This window comes from Salmo trutta, chromosome 13 (genome assembly GCF_901001165.1).
Source record: "Salmo trutta chromosome 13, fSalTru1.1, whole genome shotgun sequence".
Classification (NCBI taxonomy): Eukaryota; Metazoa; Chordata; class Actinopteri; order Salmoniformes; family Salmonidae; genus Salmo; species Salmo trutta.
In genome coordinates, this window is record NC_042969.1 from 75,769,558 (window position 1) to 75,787,565 (window position 18,008).

The 18,008-nt window shown below is 45.2% G+C and overlaps 1 protein-coding gene across 1 annotated transcript; it reads left to right on the top strand.

The window, feature by feature from the left end:
• Positions 1–1,618: 1,618 nt before the first annotated feature.
• Positions 1,619–11,253, top strand: LOC115204950 (retinol-binding protein 2-like). Its single transcript, XM_029770524.1, has 4 exons — positions 1,619–1,782; positions 9,577–9,755; positions 10,391–10,492; positions 11,062–11,253. The coding sequence occupies exons 1-4, from the start codon at positions 1,710–1,712 to the stop codon at positions 11,113–11,115; spliced, it is 408 nt and encodes a 135-aa protein (XP_029626384.1). The 5' UTR covers positions 1,619–1,709; the 3' UTR covers positions 11,116–11,253.
• Positions 11,254–18,008: the final 6,755 nt, after the last annotated feature.

Below are 18,008 nucleotides of genomic sequence, written 5' to 3' on the forward strand. Positions count from 1 at the left end.
GCAGAAACATCATGCACATTACTGTAAACATACCATGGCAGAAACATCATGCATTTTAGTCTAAACATATCATGGCAGAAACATCATGCACATTACTGTAAACATACCGTGCACATTACTGTAAACACACCATGGCAGAAACATCATGCACATTTCTGTAAACATACCATGGCAGGAACTTCATGCACATTACTGTAAACATACCATGGCAGAAACATCATGCACACTACTGTAAACACACCATGCAACAAGTCATTCATATGCTTTAGGTTTGAAAGATACAGGCATATTATTATTTTCTCTTTGTTTTAGACCTTAAGAGAGGTTGAATTCTGTATACCCCCTCTCATGTTCACTTCCTCTCTCTCAATGTCTCTCAATGTCCTTCTCTCTCCTCTCTCTCTCTCTGTCTGTGTGTCCCTCTCTGTCCCTCTCTCTGTCCCTCTCTCTTTCTGTCTCTCTGTCTCCCCCCTCTTCCTATCTCCTTTGATTATGGGGCCATCACATAGGGCTGATAAAGTAATCGGCTCTCTCGCTCTCTCTCACACACACACAGACAGTCTCTCACTCACAAATCAAATTGACATTGGCATTAATCATGACAAAGGATTTCAAGTCAGAAATACAGTAGGTTATTGTAATTCAGTAGGAAGAATTAAAGTCAAAGCAAATGCATCTACAAACCATTTATAGCTACAGAGGTAATTGGCAAATATGCAATCAGAACCGGTGAAAGTGTACAGAAAGGGTCTCCACTTCCCCTGCAGATTGCATCTAGCCTGGTTGCCAGATCAGTTTCCCAAATGTATTTATGTTTTATTGATTTATGTTTTTGGGGGTAGATCAGCTTTAGTAGTGCAGATAGATTGTAGATTCCATCAATGTAATTGTCTGCATAATTTCCCTTCAACGTATATTTGTTTGTAAAATATATTTTCCTTCATTATTTTCTTCTAACCCTACACACCCCTCTCCTAATTGGATTAAACTAATGGACAACAACACTTCTACTTCCAGTATATACATACTATATACATTTTACAGACACGTTGCACAGTTATCTGTTGTTTGTTTTAATCCCATCCCTAGCCAGTTTCCCTTAGCTAAATCATAGGAGTTAGCTAAAGCACATACACATCTGGCAACCAGGCTAGATTGCAGGTTACATGCAAATGCCAGTGTGTTGCTTTGACTTAACATGAAGAAAATAGTGAAATGTGCACTCAGTGTATTCTGTGTTTGAACTGGAAACCTATTCCTGTTTCAGAAGAGAGAAATAACTTTCTGACCTTCTCCTCAGCATTGCTTTTTAGTGTCTGTGTTTACGGGTGACAGTGGAACTAACTACCATTGCTCTAGCTGGTGCTCTCCATCTTGTTTCCTTTCTGCATCATCACAATGAACAAGTGATCCGGCTAGCCTGTTAAGAGTCAGTGGGTTAGCTGACGCTAAGTGCCTCCACACTTGACACACACACACACACACACACACACACACACACACACACACACACACACACACCTTCTCTTTCAAAGAAATAGAGAGAGTGTTATCAGGCGAACCCTGCCCCTTAATTCCACACGTAAACAGGCTGTATATAAAGGGTTGGGCCAATAGAATCTACCTCATGCATTGTGTTTGCGTGTGAGAAGAATCCCCATAGACATATACAGGGCATATACAGTAACACAAACCCAGCCGGTGCCAGGATGCCTGCAGACTTCAATGGACAATGGGTGATGGTCACCAACGAGAACTTTGAGGATATCATGAATGCCATTGGTAAGCTGTTCTTCTAATGTCTGTTGGAAAATAGCTGAGATACAGAGATACAGACATGCAGAGAGAGATGGTGAAGAGTGAGGGAGGGAAGGGGTGAAGAAGAGAGAAGGAATTGACAGAGAAAGAGTGTGTCATGTGTGTGCATGTGTGTGTGCATGTGTGTGTGCATGTCATTGTGTTAGTGTGCAAGAGTGTGTCTGATTGAGAGGGGGATGTCGGAGATAACGTTTGTGTAAAGACAATTTAAGTGTGTTAGTGAGTGAGATTGTGATAGACAGTGAGAGTGTGTGAGGGAGAGAGGAAGAGAGAGAGAAAAAGAGGGCGAGAGAGAAAGGATTCTCTAGTGCTGCTTCATTTACTTACTGAGCTGCTGTCACGGTGACTTAACCTCGACTGTTTGTGTGAATGGCTCCTGCTTGTTACCACGTTGAATAAATATAGATTTACTCTTTTCCACATTTAACATCCTCCCCATTCCCATTCCCCTCCCGAGCTCTGCCAAGCGGCATCGGCATGTCGCTGGCAAACGAAGGCCCCCATCCATCCATTCAGCATGGCGTTGATCAACCCCAAGTCTTTTATTATTCACGACTTTATCTGCAATTCATAAGTCTCTCCCGCTCAACCCAGAAAAATCCCCAAAAACAAACAATCCAAGGTGTCTCATTTCGTGCCGCTCTCTCATTTCCATGAGCGGATCGAAAATTACACTCATATGGAAATAGAGGGAGGAAGAAAAATATTCGGATGGGTAAGTAAAAGAGCCTCATCAAAAGAGAGATGGGTAGAAATTGAATTTGCACTTTGTGGCCAATGCAATATGAATATCAAAATGAAAGAGGCGGTCTCTTTTGCAGGCTCACAGTTTACCTTATTTAGCTCTATTTCTGGTACAATGCCATTTTTAAAGGGTAAATTAGATTGTCAACAGAGCTTGTTTGAGTGGAATAGTAATTCTAGGACTTGAGCTGCAGTCTCATAACTGAAGAGGAGGACTGGTGGCTTATGCACAAGGGAGCACAATAAAAAGTATACTATACACACACCTCACTGTCCAACCAAGGTGAACAGAATCTATATGAAAACATACTTGATACTTATCCTGAGTGTACAAAATATTAGAAACACCTTCCTAATATTGAGTTGCACCCCCTGTTGCCCTCAGAAATGCCTCGGTTCGTCAGGGCATGGACTCTACAAGGTGTCGAAAGCATTCCACAGGGTGCTGGCCCATGTTGACTCCAATGCTTCCCACAGTTGAGTCCAGTTGGCAGGATGTTCTTTGGGTGGTGGACCATTCTTGATACACACGGGTAACTGTTGATCGTGAAAAACCCAGCAGCGTTGCATTTCATGACACACCAGTGTGCCTGGCACTTACTACCATATCCCGTTCAAAGGCACTTCAATATGTTGTCTTGCCCATTCACCCTCTGAATGGCACACATACACAATCCATGTCTCAATGGTCTTAAAGCTTAAAAATCCTTCTTTAACCTGTCTCCTCTCCTTCATCTACACTGATTGAAATTAATTTAACAAATTAAATACAATTTTATTTGTCACATGCGCCGAATAGATCCGGTGTAGACCTTACAGTGAAATGCTTACATATGTCACATGCGTCGGAAGGATTGGACCAAGGCGCAGCGTGTAAAGTGCTCATCTTCTTTTATTAACGTGAACACTTAACCAAAATAAACAATACAACAAAACAGTTCCGTAAGGTGCACAGACGATACGGAAAACAACCACCCACAACCCCAGGAATAAACAGGCTGCCTAAGTATGGCTTCCAATCAGAGACAACGAAAGACACCTGCCTGATTGGAAACGATACTCGGCCACACATAGAAAATGAACATAGAAAATGAAAACTAGAACAAATCCCCATGCAACAAACCAACCCCAAAATACACAAAAACAACACACCCTGCCACACCCTGACCATACTACAATGACAAATGACCTTTTACTGGTCAGGACCCCCCCCCCCCCCCCCCGAAGGTGCAGACCCCGACTGCACCTCAAAACAAATAAAACCCACAAAAACAACCCCAAACCTAAAGGGAGGGAAGGGAGGGTGGCCACCGTCAATGACGGTTCCTGTGCTACACCCCCCCTTCGCCAATCCTCCCACGACGGAGGTGGCTCTGGCTCCGGGCGTAGCTCCCGTTCTGCGCTGCCGACCCCTGCTGGAGGCTCTGGGCTGTAGACCGTTGCTGAAGACTCTGGGCTGTAGACCGTTGCTGAAGACTCTGGGCTGTAGACCGTTGCTGAAGACTCTGGGCTGCAGACCACCGCTGAGGGCTCTGGGCTGCAGACCACCGCTGAGGGCTCTGGGCTGCAGACCACCGCTGAGGGCTCTGGGCTGCAGACCACCGCTGGGGGCTCCGGACTGGGAGGCGTCGCTGGAGGCTCCGGACTGGGAGGCGTCGCTGGAGGCTCCGGACTGGGAGGCATCGCTGGAGGCCCCGGACTGGGGAGCGTTGCTGGAGGCTCCGGGCTGAGGGGCGTCGCTGGAGGCTCCGGGCTGAGGAGCGATGCTGCAGGCTCCGGGCTGAGGAGCGTCACTGGAGGCTCCGGGCTGAGAAGCGTCGCTGGAGGCTCCTGACTCGGGAGCGTCGCTGTAGGCTCCGGGCTGAGGAGTGTCGCTGGAGGCCTCCTGCGTGGAGCTGGGACCGGTCTCCCCGGGCTGGGGAGACTTACAGGAGACTGGGTGCGCAGAGCAGGCACGGGGCACACTGGGCCGTGGAGGCGCACCGGAGGTCTGGAGCTCAGGGCTGGCACACCCCGTCCTGGCTGAATGGTCACTGTAGCCCAGCACGGGTGGAGCACTGGCACAGGGCGAACTGGGCTGTGCTGGAGAATGAGGGCTGCCGTGCGTAGAGCAGGCGCAGTGTAACCTGGGCCGAGGAGACACACTGGAGACCAGATACGTTGTGCCGGCGCAATTCTCCCTGGCTGCCCGCCGACTCTCGCACGGCAACGCTGAGGAGCCCGTACTGACCGCACCGGACTGTGCGTGCGTATGGGCAATACAGTGTGCATTTCCGCATAGTTCGGTGCTATCCTCGTCACCCGCTCCCCACGGTAAGCACGGAGAGTTGGCTCAGGACTCCACCCTGACTCTGCCCAACTCCCCGTGTGCCCCCCCCCAAAGAAATGTTTGGGGCTGCCTCTCGCACTTGCCTCTAGGCATATACAGCGCCTCATAGTAACGCCGCTCTGCCTTCGCTGCCTCAAGGTCCTCCTTCGGTCGGCGATACTCCCCAGCCTGCCTCCAGGGTCCTTTCCCATCTAATATTTCATCCCACGTCAACAACTCCAAGTACTTCTCCTGTTGCTCCCTTCCACGCTGCTTGGTCTTTCGGTGGTGGGTGGTTCTGTCACATGCGTCGGAAGGGTTGGACCAAGGCGCAGCATGTAAAGTGCTCATCTTCTTTTATTAACGTGAACACTTAACCAAAATAAACAATACGACAAAACAGTTCCGTAAGGTGCACAGACGATACGGAAAACAACCACCCACAACCCCAGGAATAAACAGGCTGCCTAAGTATGGCTTCCAATCAAAGACAATGAAAGACACCTGCCTCTGATTAGAAACCATACTCGGCCACACATAGAAAATGAATATAGAAAATGAAAACTAGAACATATCCCCATACAACAAACCAACCCCAAAACACACAAAAACAACACCCCCTGCCACGTCCTGACCATGCTACAATGACAAATTACCCCTTTTACTGGTCAGGACGAGTCAACATACATGCCCTTAACTAACAATGCAGTTTTAAGAAATACTTTAAAAAATGAAGAGCTAAGAATAACAAATAATTAAAGAGCAACAGTAAATAACAATAGCGGGGCTGTATACAGGAGGTGCCGGTACAGAGTCAATGTGCTGGGAAACCGGTGTCGAGGCAATTGAGGTAATAAACTCAACAACAAAAAGAAACGTCCCTTTTTCAGGACCCTGTCTTTCAAAGATAATTTGAAAAATCCAAATAACTTCACAGATCTTCATTCTAAAGGGTTGATATATGCTTGTTCGATGAACCATAAACAATTAATGAACATGCACCTGTGGAACGGTCATTAAGACACTAACAGCTTACAGACGGTAGGCAAATAAGGTCACAGTTAAGAAAACTTAGGACACTAAAGAGGCCTTTCTACTGACTCTGAAAAAATCCTAAAGAAAGATGCGCACCAGACAACACCGGCAACAACGTCGTCTATGGGCACAAACCCACCATCGCTGGACCAGACAGGACTGGTAAAAAGTGCTCTTCACTGACGAATTGCGGTTTTGTCTCACCAGGGGTGATGGTCGGATTCGCGTTTATCGTCGAAGGAATGAGCATTACACCGAAACCTGTACTCTGGAGCGGGATCGATTTGGACATGGAGGGTCAGTCATGGTCTGGGCGGTGTGTCACAGTATCATTGGCCTGAGCCTGTTGTCATTGCAGGCAATCTCAACGCTGTGCGTTACAGGGAAGACATCCTCCTCCCTGATGTGGTACCCTTCCTGCAGGCTCATCCTAACATGACCATCCAGCATGACATTGCCACCAGCCATACTGCTCGTTCTGTGCATGATTTCCTGCAAGACAGGAATGTCAGTGTTCTGCCATGGCCAGTGAAGAGCCCGGATCTCAATCCCATTGAAAACGTCTGGGACATGTTGGATCGGAGGGTGAGGGCTAGGGCCATTCCCCGCAGAAATGTCCTGGAACTTGCAGGTGCCTTGGTGGAAGGGGAAGAGTTGGGAAACATCTCATAGAAAGAACTGGCAAATCTGGTGCAGTGCATGAGGAGGAGATGCACTGCAGTACTTAATGCAGCTGATGGCCACATCAGATACAGACTGTTACTTTTGATTTTGTCCTCCCCTTTGTTCAGGGACACATTATTCAATTTCTGTTAGTCACATGTCTGTGGAACATGTTCAGTTTATGTCTCAGTTGTTGAATCTTGTTATGTTCATACAAATATTTACACATGTTAAGTTTGCTGAAAATGAACGCAGTTGACAGTGAGAGGATATTTCTTTTTTTGCTGAGTTTATGTACATGTAGGTAGGGGGGGCAATGCAAATAGTGTGGGTAGCAATTTCATTAGCTGTTCATGAGTCTTATGGCTTGGGGGTAGAAGCTGTTTAGAAGCCTCTTGGACCTAGACTTGGCGCTCCGGTACCGCTTGCCGTGCAGTAGCAGAGAGAACAGTCTGTGACTAGGGTAGTCTTTGACAATTTTTAGGGCCTTCCACTGACACCGGCTGGTATAGAGGTCCTGGATGGCAGAAAGCTTGGCCCTGGTGATGTACTGGGCCGTACGCACTACTCTCTGTATTGCCTTGCGGTCGGAGGCCGAGCAGTTGCCATACCAGGCAGTGATGCAACCAGTCAGGATGCTCTCGATGGTGCAGCTGTAAAACCTTTTGAGGATCTGAGGACCCATGACAAATCTTTTCAATCTCCTGAGGGGAAATAGATTTTGTCGTGCCCTCTTCACAACTGTCTTGGTGTGCTTGGACCATGTTAGTTTGTTGGTGATGTGGACGCCAAGGAACTTGAAGATCTCAACCTGCTCCACTACAGCCCCGTCGATGAGAATGGGGGCGTGCTCGGTCCTCCTTTTCCTGTAGTCCACAATCATCTCCTGTCTTTATGACATTGAGGGAGATGTTGTTGTCCTTGCACCACACGGTCAGGTCTCTGACCTCCTCCCTTTTGGCTATCTCGTCGTTGTCGGTGTTCAGGCCTGCCACTGTTGTGTCATGGGCAAACTTAATGATGTTGTTGGAGTAGTGCCTGGACGTGCAGTCATGAGTGAACAAGGGAGTACAGGATGGGACTGAGCACTCACTCCTGAGCGGCCCCCGTGTTGAGGATCAGCGTGGCGGATGTGTTGTTACCTACCCTTACCACCTGGGGGCGACACATCAGGAAGTCCAAGATCCAGTTGCAGAGGGAGGTGTTTAGTCCCAGGGTCCTTAGCTTAGTGGTGAGCTTTGAGGGCACTATGGTGGTGAACGCTGAGCTGTAGTCAATGAATAGTATTCTCACATAGGTGTTCCTTTTATCCAGGTGTGAAAGGGCAGTGTGGAGTGCAATAGAGATTGCATCATCTGTGGATCTGTTGGGGCGGTATGCAAATTGGAGTGGGTCTAGGGTTTCTGGGAAAATGGTGTTGATGTGAGCCATGACCAGCCTTTCAAAGCACTTCATAGCTACATACGTGAGGGCAAGGGTCGGTAGTCATTTAGGCAGGTTACCTTAGTGTTCTTGGGCAAAGGGACTATGGTGGTCTGCTTGAAACATTACAGACTCAGACAGGGAGAGGTTGAAAAGGTCAGTGAAGACACTTGCTAGTTGGTCAGCGCATGCTCGGAGTATAAGTCCTGGTAATCCGTCTGGCCCTGCGACCTTGTGACTGTTGACCTGTTTAAAGGTCTTACTCACATCGGCTGCAGAGAGCGTGATCACATAGTCGTCTTGAACAGCTGATGCCCTCATGCCTTTTTCAGCGTTACTTGCCTCGAAGCAAGCATAGAAGTTATTTAGCTCATCTGGTAGGCTCGTGTCACTGGGCAGCTCTTGGCTGTGCTTCCTTTTGTAGTCTGTCATAGTTTGCAAGCCCTGCCACATCCGACGAGTGTCGGAGCCGATGTGGTACAAGTCGATCTTAGTCCTGTATTGATGTTTGTCTGTTTGATGGTTCGTCGGAGGGCATAGTGGGATTTCTTATAAGCTTCCGGGTTAGAGTCCCGCTCCTTGAAAGCAGCAGCTCTACCCATTAGCTCAGTGCGAATGTTGCCTGTAATCCATGGCTTCTGGTTGGGCTATCTACGTATTGTCACCGTGGGGACGACGTCATCGATGCACTTATTGATGATGCCAGTGACTGATGTGGTGTACTCCTCAATGCCATCGAAAGAATCCCGGAACATTTTCCAGTCTGTGCTAGCAAAACAGTCCTGTAGATTAGCATCTGCTTCATCTGACCACTTTCTTATAGACCGAGGCACTGGTGTTTCCTGCTTAAATTTTTGCTTGTAAGCAGGAATCAATAGGATAGAATTATGGTAAGATTTGCCTTGTGGAGGGCGATGGAGAGCTTTGTATGCGTCTCTGTGTGTGGAGTAAAGGTTGGTACAGAGTTTTTTCCCTCTGGTTGCACATTTAACATGATGATAGAAATTTGGTAAAAGTTAAATGGCACCCTATTCCCTATATCAGTTTCCCTGCATTAAAGTCCCCGGCCACTAGGAGCGTCACCTCTGGATGAACGTTTTCCTGTTTGCTTATTGCAGTATACAGTTCATTGAGTATGGTTTTAGTGCCAGCATCGGTCTGTGGTGGTATGTAGACAGCTACAAAAAATACAGATGAAAACTCTCTAGGTAGATAGAGTGCTCTACAGCTTATCATGATATACTATACCTCAGGCGAGCAAAACCTCGAGACTTCCTTAGATATCGTGCACCAGCTGTTGTTTACAAATATTCTTAGACGCCCCCCACGTGTCTAACCAGAGGCTGCTGTTCTGTCCTTTCGATAGAGTGTATAACCCGCCAGCTGTATGTTATTAATGACGTCGTTCAGCCACGACTCGGTGAAACAAAGGATATTACAGTTTTTAATGTCCCGTTGGTAGGATATACGTGACAAATGACATCAATAAGGGATCATAGCTATCACTTGGATTCACCTGGACAGTCTATGTCATGGAATGAGCAGAACATCTTTAAATGCTGACGTTGTTTCACTGTTTCCTCCAGATATTGACTTTGCCACCCGTAAGATCGCCCGTCACCTGACCCAGACCAAGGTGATCGTCCAGAACGGAGACAAGTTTGAGACCAAAACTTTGAGCACCTTCAGGAACTACGAGGTCAACTTCACCGTTGGGGAGGAGTTTGAGGAGGTCACTAAGGGACTGGACAACAGGACAATCCAGGTAGGACCACAACCACTCTGACCATGGTCAGAGAGACACTTTGTCACTGCACTCCGTCTCTCTCAGATTAGAATAAAAGAGACAGTCATAAACACTGCTGTGAGTTGTTGACCCTGGCTTTATGGAAACATACACACATATCTTCAACCTGGACTCAGGGGTAGACGTAACATAGCAAACGAAAATCCTGGACACTCAAAATAGTATGATATGTTACATTTGGTATGGTATTTATCAATTTCTGGATATCCATCATCCATTTCCTATGATATGTTACAAATTACAATTCGTATGATATTTTATGAATGACATTTAGAACACAAAACCATTAGCTTGCCAGACGTTAAAGTTATATGCCCACTCAACCACCCCGACCAACTACCCTCCTTTAGTTTTTGCCTTTAATAACCTTCTGTCTTATGCAACAATACCAAACGTAACATATACTTATTTGAGTGTTCCAAATTTTTGTTTATTATGCTACGTCTACTCTATGCTACCGACCTGATATCTTAGCTGTGGGGTACTTGGGCAAATGTGTGTCTACGGTAAGCTGACTGTTGTTGTTGTGTGTGTGTGTGTGTGTGTGTGTGTGTGTGTGTGTGTGTGTGTGTGTGTGTGTGTGTGTTCTTCAGACACTGGTTACCTGGGATGGAGACAAGTTGGTGGCTGTGCAGAAGGGAGAGAAGGCCAACCGTGGCTGGATGCAATGGATAGAAGGAGACCTGCTACACCTGGTGACTGAGAGAAAGATGGAGGGAGGGGGATTAGAAAGAGAAAAGAGAGAGAGAGAAATGTCCTAGACTTCAACTTCAACATACAGAACATTACAGATTCTTCATACCTAAGACAACAGAAGCTCTATACCTCTCAAACTCAACTCTGGAACTCGAAGCCAGTTCCACGGCATTTTTTCATTGTTCCCCTCTGATTAGGGACTGAATTAGACCTGGGGCACCAGGTGTGTGCAATTAATTTTCAGGTAGAACAGAAAACCAGCAGGTTCCGGACATCGTAGTGTAAGAGTTGAGTACCCCTGACATATAGACTGCATGTGAAATGGCACCCTATTCCCTATATCAGGGGTGTCAAAGTCATTCCACGGAGGGCCAAGTGTCTGTGGGTTTTTGTTTTTTAATTCATATGAATTGCACACACCTGGTGTCCCAGGTCTAAATCAGTCTCTGATTAGAGGGGAACACTGAAAAAATGCAGTGGAACTGGCTTCGAGGTCCAGAGTTGAGTTTGAGGGGTGTATGTTATTTGATTGTCTCATTGTCTTTCTGGTCGTCTCTTTTTCTTTCAGGAGATCCACGTTGAAGACAAAGTCTGCAAACAAGTATTCAAGAAGAAGCCCTGAAACATCTGACATAACCTTTTTTATTGTAAAATGACCTTCATGTGTTTCTGCCTGCATAATTATGTAATGTACTTATGATGTGATTGTACATACATTTAATAAATACTTAATTCATCCCAAGCAGATGGGAGGCATTGACTTTGGTCAATACATGAAATTAATATTTATATGGGTGTATATTGACCAGAGGAAACAGTACTTGCAAATAAAAACAAACAATATAAACTTTTAAAAACATAACATACTGTACCTTCTCAAATTAGCGTGTCATTGTGAAGGAACAGAACTATGTGTAAATGTGCAAATCAATCCAAAATATTGTACATTGTACAGTAGATGACCAGAAGAAGACATATGAATAGCATACAGTATATGATGTTAATCAGTTGGGTTGTGAAGGCCTGCGACCTTATCTATTACTTCACAGGGACAGATCTAAGTGATTATCAATGACAGAACACCAGGTCTACAAAACCTTTCAACGTGCAACTGTAAAGGCTGTGGGTAACTGGTGAAAGGAGTCAGGCTCAGAAGAGCTGAGATGCGTGGACAAGGTATTTAATTCAAGAAAACACCAGTATAAACACAATACTATGGTGCTGGAAAAATACCGGTACCACGAAATAAACGGGCGTAATAACAAAACCCGGTAACAATATACCAGCCGTCAGAATACAGGCTTACAATAAAACAAACACGCACACAAACATGGGGGAAACGTCGACCGCCGAACGCCGCTCGAACAAGGAGAGGGACCGACTCCGGCGGAAGTCGTGACAGCAACAGTGATGAGGTGTGGACTTTGAATACAAGATTGGGAGATGATTCCTCACACCACCCAGGGTTTCTTATCAAGACCTGATTGATTTCAAAACCTCAACAGAGGGGGCAGTTAAATGATTTAATAACCTCTTATGGACAGACGTTCCGCTAGCGGAACGCCTCACCAGTATCCAATGGTGGCGCCTAGCGCGAAATATGAAAAACCTTAAAAATGCTATAATTTCAATTTCTCAAACATATGACTATTTTACACCATTTGAAAGATAAGACTCTCCTTTATCTAACCACATTGTCCGATTTCCAAAAGGCTTTACAGCAAAAGCAAAACATTAGATTATGTCAGGAGTGTACCCAGCCAGAAATAATCACACACCCATTTCTCAAGCTAGCATATATGTCACAAAAACCAAAACCACAGCTAAATGCAGCACTAACCTTTGATGATCTTCATCAGATGACACTCCTAGGACATTATGTTATACAATACATGCATGTTTTGCTCAATCAAGTTGATATTTATATCAAAAAACTGCTTTTTACATTAGCATGTTTTGTTCAGAACTAGCATACCACCGCAAACTTCCGGTGAATTTACTAAATTACTCACGATTAACGTTGACAAAAAACATAACAATTATTTTAAGAAGTATAGATACAGAACTCCTTTATGCACTCGCTGTGTCAGATTTTAAAATAGGTTTTCGGTGAAAGCACATTTTGCAATATTCTGAGTAGATAGCCCGACCATCACGGCTAGCTAATTTGACACCCAGCAAGTTTGGCCCTCACCAAACTCAGATTTACTATTAGAAAAATTGGATTAACCTTTGCTGTTCTTCGTCAGAATGCACTCCCAGGACTTCTACTTCAGCAACAAATGTTATTTTGGTTCGAAATAATCCATAGTTATATCCAAATAGCTCCGTTTTGTTCGTGCACTCAAGTCACTATCCGAAGGGTGACGCGCCGGCGCGTTTCGTGACAAAAAAATTCAAAATATTCCATTACCGTACTTCGAAGCATGTCAAACGCTGTTTAAAATACATTTTACGCGATTTTTCTCGTAAAATAGCAATAATATTCCAACCGCGTGACTCCAAAAAATGGAGCCGTCTCGTGCACGCGCGCACCAGTGTCATTGTTCCCAGAAGGACCACTCACCAAAACCCCTGCTGTTTTTCGCCCAGAGACTGCAGACACCCCATTACACTTTCTGGCACCTTCTGAGAGCCAATGAAAGCCTTAGAAAATGTGACGTTACAGCACAGATGCTGTATTTTCGATAGAGATGCCACAGAAGGAGAACAAATTGTCAGACAGGGCACTTCCTGTATGGAATATTCTCAGGTTTTGGCCTGCCATATGAGTTCTGTTATATTCACAGACACCATTCAAACAGTTTTAGAAACTTTAGAGTGTTTTCTATCCAAATCTACTAATTATATGCATATTCTAGTTTCTGGGCAGGAGTAGTAACCAGATTAAATGGGGTACGTTTTTTATCCGGCCGTGAAAATACTGCCCCCTATCCCAAACAGGTTGAACCATCTTCAGCATAAAGAAGAACAAGGAGTCCTGGGAGTGATGGTATGGCCCCCACAGAGCCCTGATCTCAACATTATCGAGTCTGTCTGGGATTACATGAAGAGAGAGAAGCAACTGAGGCTGCCTAAATCCACAGAAGAAATGTGGTTAGTTGTCCAAGATGTTTGGGCCAACCTACCTGCCGAGTTCCTTCAAAAACTGTGCAAGTGTACCTAGAAGAATTTATGCTGTTTTGAAGGCAAAGGGTGGTCACACCAAATATTGATTTGATGTAGATTTTTCTTCTTCAAACTCACTTTGCATTATGTTAATTGATAAATATAATCTAATAACATGTCTATTTTTGAAAGCATTCTTACTTTACAGCATTTTTTCACACCTGCCTTAACTTATGCACAGTACTGTATTTGGAGACATACACTACCGTTCAAAGCCAGTTTGCTCTGTTCTATGAAGGGAGTAGTACACAGCGTTGTACGAGATCTTCAGTTTCTTGGCAATTTCTCGCATGGAATAGCCTTTATTTCTCAGAACAAGAATAGACGGACAAGTTTCAGAAGAAAGTGCTTTGTTTCTGGACATTTTGAGCCTGTAATCGAACCCACAAATGCTGACGCTCCAGATACTCAACTAGTCTAAAGAAGGACAGTTTTATTGCTTCTTTAATCAGAACAACAGTTGTGCTGTTATAATTGTAAAACATCAGCTGTGCTAACATAATTGTAAAAGGGTTTTCTAATGATCAATTAGCCTTTTAAAATTGTAAACTTGGATTAGCTAACACATTGTGCCATTGGAACACAGAAGTCATGGTTGCTGATAATGGGCCTCTGTACGCCTATGTAACCGGTGTGAAATGGCTAGCTATTTAGCGGGGTGCACACTAATAGCGTTTCAATTGGTGACATCACTCACTCCGAGACCTTGAAGAAGTTGTTTACCCTGCTCTGCAAGGCTTTTGTGGAACAATGGGTGACGATGCTTCGAGGGTGACTGTTGTCAACATGTGCAGAGGGTCCCTGGTTGCTGAGGAGGTCATAGGGGGATGAGTTTAACCGGTGTGAAATGGCGAGCTAGTTAGCGGCGTGCACGCTAATTGCGTTTCAATTGGTGACGTCACTTGCTCTGAGACCTTGAAGTAGTAGTTTCTCTTGCTGTGCTAGGGCCATGGCTTTTGTGGAGCGATAGGTAACGGTGAGTCGAGGGTGACTGATGTGTGCAGAGGGTCCCTGGTTCGAGCCCAGGTAGGGGCGAGGAGAAGGACGAAAGCTACACTGTTACACCTATGTAGATATTCCATAAAAAATCTGCCGTTTTCAGCTAGAGTAGTAATTTACAACATTAACAATGTCAACACTGTATTTCGGATCAGTTTGAGGTTATTTTAACGGACAACAAATGTCTTTAATTTAAAAAAACATGGACATTTCTAAGTGACCCCAAACTTTTGAACGCTTGTGTATACTATAAGATGAAATGAGAATAACTGTAGTGAAGGATATATGTTTAACTAATCAAAAGCGTAGTGAATATGACTTCTATTCTGTTTGTGATTGTCTTTCCAACATGGCATAACTGTTTTCTCTCTCTCTCTCTCTGTTTCCCCCTCCCTTTATCTCTCTCTCTCCACATCTCCTCTCTCGCTGGCATGGTGCCCTCCAGTCGGAGCAGAAGTGGAAGCAGTTGGCAGAGCTGGCCACCACTAAGTGCCAGTTTGTCCTGGCCCAGGAGTGTCTGCACCATGCCCAGGACCATGGGGGGGCTGCTGCTGCTGGCCACAGCCTCGGATAACGCCAGCATGGTGGGTAAGCTGACAGAGGGGGCAGAGAGAGATGGCAAGACCAACGTGGCTTTCTTCACCTATTTCCTCCAGGGAAAGTAAGTGTTTTTAGGGAGAGAAGGGTGTGGGTGGGTGGATGTTACAGAGGGAGGTGAGGAGGAGTGAGCAGAGTGTTTAGGTTTAACTTTTATATGTACATCATCTGTCAATAAATTGTTTTTATCGTTTAATCATTGATAATTCATTATTGGATCTAGGTGCCCTTTATATGTTCATGATCTGTATTTATACATTTTCTTTGGTTTCATCATTAATAATTGGACTTCCGAGTGGCGCAGCGGTCTAAGGCACTGCATCTCAGTGCTAGAGGCGTTACTACAGACCCTGGTTTGATTTCAGGCTGTATCACAACTGGCCGTGATTGGGAGTCCAATAGGGCGGCGCTCAATTGGCCCAGCATCGATCGGGTTTAGACGGGGTAGGCCGTAATTGTTAAAAACAATTTGTTCTTAACTGACTTGCCTAGTTAAATAAAGGTTAAATATATCTATCTATCTGTTCTGTTTATTCCTTCTAGACTGGACAAATGTCTGGAGCTCCTCATTAAAACCAACCGGCTGCCAGAGGCTGCATTCCTGGCCAGAACATACCTGCCCAGCCATGTGTCTAGGTACAGCCCTGGCAGGTTGACGTTTATAATCATGAGTCTTGCCCTGGAGGCAGAACTGAGCAATTGCAGCTAGCCCATCTAGTGGAAAAGTCCAAATTGGCACTGTGCGTGTCTGCGTGTCCTGACCTCTCTCTGTGTCTCCAGAGGGGTGAAGCTGTGGAAGGAGAACCTGGGGAAGGTGAACCAGAAGGCAGCTGATGCATTGGCCGACCCTACAGACTACAGCAACCTGTTCTCCGGCTTACAGGAGGCCTTCCTGGCCGAAGACTACCTGAAAGAGACCCACGTCAGGCTGAGGCCCGCCGCAGAGTACCCTCTCATCACCGTGAGTAGATACACACACACATCTTGGGCACATTGTGCCAAAACGTTTGCAAATGTTTTTGGTCATTTTTTTCTGTTTCATACAAATTTAACATGACCCTGATTGAACATGTTCTTTCCATCGTTCACTGAACAAAAATATAAACACAACATGTACATTGTTGGTCCCATGTTTCATGAGCTGAAATAAAAGATCCCAGAAATGTTCCATACACACAAAAGGCTTATTTCCCTCAAATGTTGTGAACAAATTTGTTAACATCCCTGTTAGGGAGCATTTCTCCTTTGCCAAGATAATCCACCCACCTGACAGGTGTGGCATATCAAGAAGCTGATTAAACAGCATGATCATTACACAGGTGCACCTTGTGCTGGGGATAATAAAAGGTCACTTTAAAATGTACAGCTTTGTCACACATTTAACATTTAACATTTTAGTCATTTAGCAGACGCTCTTATCCAGAGCGACTTACAAATTGGTGCATTCACCTTATGATATCCAGTGGAACAACCACTTTACAATAGTGCATCTAAACCTTTTGGGGGGGGGGTAGAAGGACTACTTTATCCTATCCTAGGTATTCCTTAAAGAGGTGGGGTTTCAGGTGTCTCCGGAAGGTGGTGATTGACTCCGCTGTCCTGGCGTCGTGAGGAAGCTTGTTCCACCATAGGGGTGCCAGAGCAACATCACAATACCACAGATGTCTCTGGTTTTGAGGGAGGGTACAATTGGCATGCTGACTGTAGGAATGTCCACCAGAGCAGTTGCTAGATAATTGAATGTTCATTTATCTACCATAAGCTACTTCCAACGTCATTATAGGGGATTTGGTAGTATGTCCAACCGGCCTCACAACCGCAGACCACGTGTATGGCGTCGTGTGGGCAAGCGTTTTGCTGATGTCAACGTTGTGAAGAGTGCCCCATCGTGGGGTTGTGGTATGGGCAGGCATAAGCTACGGACAATGAACAAAGTTGCATTTTATCGATGGCAATTTGAATGCACACATATCAAGATCCTGAGGCCCATTGTCGTGCCGGTCATCCGCCGCCATCACCTCATGTTTCAGCAATGATAATGCACGGCCCCATGGCATAAGGATCTGCACACAATTCCTGGAAGCTGAAAATGTCCCAGTTCTTGCATGGCTTGCATACTCACCAGACATGTCACCCATTGAGCATGTTTGGGATGCTCCGGATCGACTTGTACGACAGCGTTTTTCAGTTGCTGACAATATCCAGTAACAGCCATTGAAGAGGAGTGGGACAACATTCCACAGGTCACAATTAACAGCCTGATCAACTCTATGCGAAGGAAATGTGTCGCACTGCAAGGTGGTCACACCAGATACGGACTGGTTTTCTGATCCATTCCCCAATGCTTTTTTAAGGTATCTGTGACCGACTGTATTCGCAGTCATGTGAAATCCATAGATTAGGGCCTAATGAATTTATTTCAGTTGACTGATTTCCTTTATATGAACTGGAACTCAGTAAAATCTTTGAATTATTGTGTGTATATTTTTGTTCAGTATAGTTATGTTACTATTTGTCAGGGCAATACTTTACAGTTACCATAACTCTTCTATACCTCTGCCATTGTTTTCTAGTCAAATAATATTATAATAATGCTTATTATAATAGCATAAGCCTTGTTCCCTGTACTTGTAATAGTACTATTGTAATACTGTGCTGTTCTGTCTCTCCACTCGCTGTTCTGTCTCTCCACTCGCTGCTCTGTCTCTCCACTCGCTGTTCTGTCTCTCCACTCGCTGTTCTGTCTCTCCA